Source organism: Balaenoptera ricei, chromosome 11 (genome assembly GCF_028023285.1).
Source record: "Balaenoptera ricei isolate mBalRic1 chromosome 11, mBalRic1.hap2, whole genome shotgun sequence".
Classification (NCBI taxonomy): domain Eukaryota; kingdom Metazoa; phylum Chordata; class Mammalia; order Artiodactyla; family Balaenopteridae; genus Balaenoptera; species Balaenoptera ricei.
The window spans coordinates 67,714,428-67,720,427 of NC_082649.1; the positions used below are offsets into that span (position 1 = coordinate 67,714,428).

At 47.7% G+C, this 6,000-nt stretch overlaps 1 protein-coding gene across 4 annotated transcripts in view; it reads left to right on the forward strand.

Annotated features, from left to right (window-relative positions):
- ARIH2 (ariadne RBR E3 ubiquitin protein ligase 2) overlaps positions 1 to 6,000 on the forward strand; it is a 47,460-nt gene extending 41,460 nt beyond the window's left edge. For 3 of the 4 annotated variants that reach the window (XM_059939587.1, XM_059939588.1, XM_059939590.1), the window contains 5 exons: positions 1,693 to 1,844; positions 2,686 to 2,829; positions 3,450 to 3,518; positions 4,659 to 4,742; positions 4,972 to 6,000. In XM_059939587.1, coding sequence (XP_059795570.1) covers positions 1,693 to 1,844; positions 2,686 to 2,829; positions 3,450 to 3,518; positions 4,659 to 4,742; positions 4,972 to 5,043 — 521 coding nt within the window. In that variant the 3' untranslated portion in view covers positions 5,044 to 6,000. Of the gene's footprint in view, positions 1 to 1,692; positions 1,845 to 2,685; positions 2,830 to 3,449; positions 3,519 to 4,602; positions 4,743 to 4,971 lie in introns of all 4 variants that reach the window. The other variant, XM_059939589.1, reaches the window with a different exon arrangement.

Genomic DNA, 6,000 nt, shown 5'->3' on the forward strand with positions numbered 1-6,000 from the left:
CGCGGGCCTCTCACTATTGCGGCCTCTCTTGTTGCGGAGCAGAGGCTCCAGACGCTCAGGCTCAGTAGTTGTGGCTCACGGGCCCAGTTGCTCCGCGGCATGTGGGATCTTCCCAGACCAGGGCTCAAACCCATGTCCCCTGCATTGGTAGGCAGATTCTCAACCACTGCGCCACCAGGGAAGCCCCAGATAGGCTTCTTACACAGCTGCTTAGAGGCCGACCAGGAGGCCATGAGAGTTTCTCTTTGTATGAGCCTGACTAATGCTAATCCTGTGTTCTCCCAGGAGCACACTGTAATCAGAGTAGACGAGGCAAGGTTTTAGACTGGAGTGGTGACCCTGAAGTGTAGAATGAAGATAGGCCGAGGGTAGTGGCATATTTCCTCAGTGATATCCCACCCTAGCTTTTCTGCATGTTTGAATGAGAGAGGGACATGTATGATCCACTTAGAACAGTGCACAAGACATACGTACCGTTTAAAGAGAAGTGACAAAATGAACACCCGAGTACCCACCACGTTCCTAGTACTGAGGAAGTCCTCTGTGTGTCCCTCCTCAGTCATAGTCTCCCGCATCCCTTACTGCCCAGAGTTAACTTCCATCCCTCGCATTGCTGTATAGTTGTACTACCTGTACAGGCAACCCTGAGCAATGTAGTAGTATTTAAAACAGTATCAAACACAACCTAGCTGACTGAGGAGAAAGCAATATTGCCACTGTTCAATGAAGCCTCCTAGGAGAAGAGAAGTGAACGACCTCTGGGTCTCTTGATTTGGCTTTAGCTTTAGCTTCTCCAGACTTTACAGAAGTCCCTTTTGGGAAGTCATTGAGCCAACTTATGGAGTGATTCCTGGGAAACAGCGTTTACCACTGTTGGGGTCTCTGGCAGAGACAGAACATAGAACCGTGGTTGGCCCCTCTCCGTTAAGCCACAATAGTTGTTCGGATGTATAGCATCCATAGGGGATCTTTATTTTTCCCTCTTTGCTTCCTCAGTATGGAAACAGAGTCATAATTCTGGGTATGCACTATTGGGTGGGTTTTATGAAAATGTGCGTTTTATTTTTTTCTTTTTTTTGGCCGCACTGCGTGGCTTGTGGAATCTTAGATCCCCCACCAGGGACTGAACCCGGGCCACGGCAGTGAAAGCACCGAGTCCTAACCATTGGACCGCCAGGGAATTCCCATAAAAATGTGCTGTTTAAGACAGAAGAAAAGGGGGAAAAGTCTTTCTTTCCAGTTTCATGTACAACACCTAGGACAGGTGTTGAGAGTGGGAGATAGTCAGGAGGACAAACGTGTTTTCTGAATGACCAGGTGGGCTTCAGTTGGACAAGCTTCTGCTTGTCACAGAGGCATTGACACAGCAGACCAGTGGCCTTGTACAGTCAGCATCTGCTTGTGTTGGATTAAACGGCACAAAGCATATGTGTTCATGAAACTGAGACTATCCGTAGGCTGTTGTTCAGATCAGCAAGGACAGGCTTACAGGGACAGTGGGATGTGACAGGGATGAGAGGTATACATTCCCTCTGTAAAGAGGCGCCCTTGGAGAGTTCTGGATAGGTGACCCGCCCCCCCCACCCCCGCACCCCGGGGCAGGATCGGTCTGTTTTCCTGCTTTGCCTATGACTTTGGAGGAATGTGGGCTTGTCTCGTGTGTGTAAATACTTCTTTCTCTGTTCTGTGTAGACTTCTGCTGGATGTGTCTAGGAGATTGGAAGACCCACGGCAGCGAGTACTATGAGTGCAGTCGGTACAAGGAGAACCCTGACATTGTCAATCAGAGCCAGCAAGCCCAGGCCAGGGAGGCCCTCAAGAAGTACTTGTTCTACTTTGAGAGGGTAGGCATCCAGAAGCCTGGAGGGTGGGCTTCTTCCATTTGGCCTGCTGGGTGAAATTCCCAGTGACTGGTAGCTACAGCCAGCATGCGCACACAGAAGTCAGGAAGTGGAACTCCTGCAGTGGCCTGGGTGGTGCCTCCATAGATACGGCTTTCAGGCTCCACAGGGCAGCCACAGCCAACAAGGAAGGACATGCTGACCTTGTTTGAATGATGAATTGAAGGATAATGCAGGATCATCAGACAGTCTTTTCCATCCAGTGCCATGTTTGTTGTTTGTTTTTAAATGAGGTATAACTGACTGACAGTATTATATAGTTTTCAGGTGTACAACATAGTGATTCATAATTTTTAAGGGTTATACTCCATTTATAGTTATTATAAAATGTTGGTTATATTCCCTGCGCTGTACAGTATATCCTTGTAGCTTATTTTACACATAGTAGTTTGTATCTCTTAATCCCCTACCCCTATCTTGCCCCTCCCCCTAATCCAGTGCCATCTTAATAGTCAGATTCAGAGCGCAGTTCTTCCCAGGAAGACCCTTCAGAAGTCCACAGAGCATGCGACATTTGGTTTCTAAGCACAAGAGATCTGTAGTTACCTAGCTTTGCTTCATCCTCAGGGCTCAAGGCCTATTGCCGCAGTGGGGTAGAGTGATTTGGCAGGCAGACAGCTGCTCTGGACAGGGTTGGTAGTGTGGACTGAGGAAGCCCCCCTCCTGCAATCCCAAGGACACACAGTCCCCATCAGCTAGATGAGGATGTGGCCATTCTGAACTCCTTTTGGATCTCCACCTTCCTGGGACTCCTGCAGCTTTCTCCCTCCTCTGAACCCTGTAGTGGGAAAACCACAACAAGAGCTTGCAGCTGGAGGCACAGACATACCAGCGGATTCACGAGAAGATTCAGGAGAGGGTCATGAATAATCTGGGGACGTGGATCGACTGGCAGTACCTACAAAATGCTGCCAAGCTCTTGGCCAAGGTTTGTACCCCCTCACTCTTCCAGTCCTTGGTTTGATGCCCAGCCCTGTCAGACCCAGACCTCTGAGGGTGGGAGGCACTGTAGGGGGCAGGGGGCTCAGCACCCTGTACAGTCCTGCATGCTCCTGCTTATGGGTCCACATTTTGCTGGGCTGTGCCCACTGAGGACCCAGCCCTCTGTGGATGTTCAGGGGATTTTAAGAAGAGTATTCCAGTGCCTCTGCCTGCAGGGAAAGAACTGCAGGGAAAACTAGAGCCCTTTTTTTCTTTTGTCCCATCCATGCATCACTCAAAGGAAAATAAGAGATTGTCTTTGGACAAGTATTGAGATAGATGTGTGGACTCTGATGTCCGACTCAAGAGGGAAGAGCCGTTGAGGGAGCTGCTGGTAATAAATCACAGTGTGAAAAAGGAACTGTGGGTGTTCTGTGACCATTTTTGTTTCAGTTTTTGCCATGTTGTCCCACAATTCATCTTTTATTTGCCTTGGCCTCATTTCTTTCAGGCCCATACCCGTTGAGCCAGGCTAATTTGCATGGTGGGGTAAGAACTGTAAAAGCCACTTGAGATCCATGTAGTTAGGGTCATAGATACAGGTCCCTTCTCTTCTCTCTATTGCAGTGTCGATACACCCTGCAGTACACGTACCCATATGCATACTACATGGAGTCTGGACCCAGGAAGAAGCTGGTAAGGCAAAGCGATTCTTCTTCTCTGTTCTCTTAGCTTCAGAGGTGCCCTTCTCTACCTGCACTTTGCAGGAGAGCAAGGACCAGACGCCTGGTTATTGGGAGGGCAAAATCAAAACTGGCAATTGTAAAATTTTGTTTCTCCCCTAGGCATTTCCAAAGTAGATCTCAGGTGCTGGTATTTTGTGTAATAGGAAGGCAGATATACTGAAGCCCGTGAACAACTATATTTTTGGGGTGACTGGCTGAAAATGTCTGTTGCCACTTGGGAGCAAGTGCCCATGCTTTGGGAGGATATGCAGCTTGCATGTTCCTAAATATAGTGGACTTTTTTTGCATTTTGGTTTAATTTTCATCTTAGATGTTGGGTTGTTTCCCCCCAATTATAAAGTAATTCACACTTACTGTTTAAACGTTGAAAAACTTAGAAAAACATTTACATCATTCATCATCCCACCAGAAAGAAATGACCACTGTTAGCGTTTTCCAGCCTTTTAAAATTAATATTATTTCTATAATCAAGGTTATATATATAACATTTTTTTGTTACAACTAATTGTTTTTGCAGCTGTCGTTATTTACCAGGCTGGAAAATGCCATTCTGTAATAGTTGCATAAATGTTCCAGTATATGGTTGTACCAACATTTGGGGCATTTATTGTTTCTGTTTTTCACTATCATAAATAAGACATTGGGAAACCTCTTTGTGCAACTGATTTGTGCAGTGGGTATATAATTACTAAGTCAAATGGTTTGAAAATTTTTAAGACTCTTGATTTTCAGAAGGGCTGAAAAAACGAAGTATTCAGTGAATACAGTGTCTGTGAATATCCACTTTGACTTGTTTTTGCAGCATCCATTTCCCTGTATGTTGGGAGGATTCTCTTCAGTGGCTTAAGTTCTTCCCTTTTCTTTGGGGGCGGAGGGTGAGTGTGGCCTTGCCACATGGCTGTACTCCATAGGTAGCCTTTTGATTGGATTCTGGCTCTGGGTACAGGAAGTAGCACTGCTCTCTGAGGACAGTATCAGGGTTGTCTATAGCTCATGCGAGCCTGAGGTGCTGCATCTGCCCCTCCCATCTGCAGGCCCTGCCCCGGCTACAGCCCCCTCTCCTTTTGACCCTCCTGCTCTACCCATACAGTTTGAATACCAGCAGGCTCAGCTGGAGGCTGAGATCGAAAACCTGTCGTGGAAGGTGGAGCGTGCAGACAGCTATGACAGAGGGGTAAGTGCTGTCCTCTTGAATCCTCTGGCAGGCAAGGGAGGGCTGGTGTGGTAATAGGTAACATGGTAGTTGGCATGTGGACTGGAGGCTGCTGCTGAGAAGGGTGGGAAGGTCAGTGCTTTTGACTTCTTGGAGTCTGTGGCAGGGGGGGCAGGGGTGGGGTGGCTTTAGCTGCTCCCTGCTCACGGGACTGGGCCATGCAAGCACCTATCTTGCTTCCTTGGTGCAGGACTTAGAGAACCAGATGCACATAGCAGAGCAGCGGAGGAGAACCCTGCTGAAGGATTTCCATGACACCTAGGTTGGGACATGAACGTGCCAGAGTGAGGAAGATGTGGCTGCGAGGTCTCCCGGCTGCTGTACTGCATGCTGCAGGCTCTGCCTTTCACAACCCCAGGCAACAGCCAGGGCCCCACTCCTGAGAGACACTGGCCACACACCTCTTAGTCGATTTCTGTTTTTTTTTTTTTCCCTCATCTTTTCGCTTTTTGTTTTTCCCAGGGTAGAGGCCATGTTGAATTGGCCTCTTCTCAGGACCTTTAATTCCCCCTGGATGGTTGTTGGGAGGGAGGGAAAGTTTTTTCTGAATGACTATTAATAGGATTAGATCATTACAACTTATAATTTTCAAAGGTTGTACAATTATACAAAAAAGAGGGGGCAGACAAACCATAGAATTACACAGAACCCTTTTTAAAAATAAATTGGCATTGGAGTGTTTTAACCTCTAGCTATTTTACTTAGAATGTAACATATGCTGCCCGCTCACCTTGCCTCAGAATCTCTACTGCAAGAGGGCCCCGGTGGTCTTTGCTTGCCAGATTCATATGTGTTTGGCCACAGCTAGAGTCCCAAGGGAAGAGCATGGGTGGCAGATGGTGGGAAATTGAGGTGGCCTGAGTTATAGGCATGGAGCGCAGGGAATCACATCATGCCTCCTGCCTGGTCCTTGTAGACCCTTTTGTGGTCAGGTGCACTGCCTTACGTTGGCAGTGAGGAGACAGTACAGAACAGAGTCTTGCCATGGGGTGTCATCCTGTCTGATGGCACTGTGTGTCTGTGGACTCATCTTAATTCTTGAAAGTGAGCTTTACCTGGGTCTGGCTACTCAGGCCAGAGCCCACAGCCGAACACGTAGGTGGGCTTGTGGCCCTCCAGACCAGGGGATGTGAGTTCAGCACAGTTTTCTTTTGTTTTCTAAAGATAGAGATCCACTTTTAAAGGGAATTGTTCCCCCAAATAAATTTGTTTTACCTTG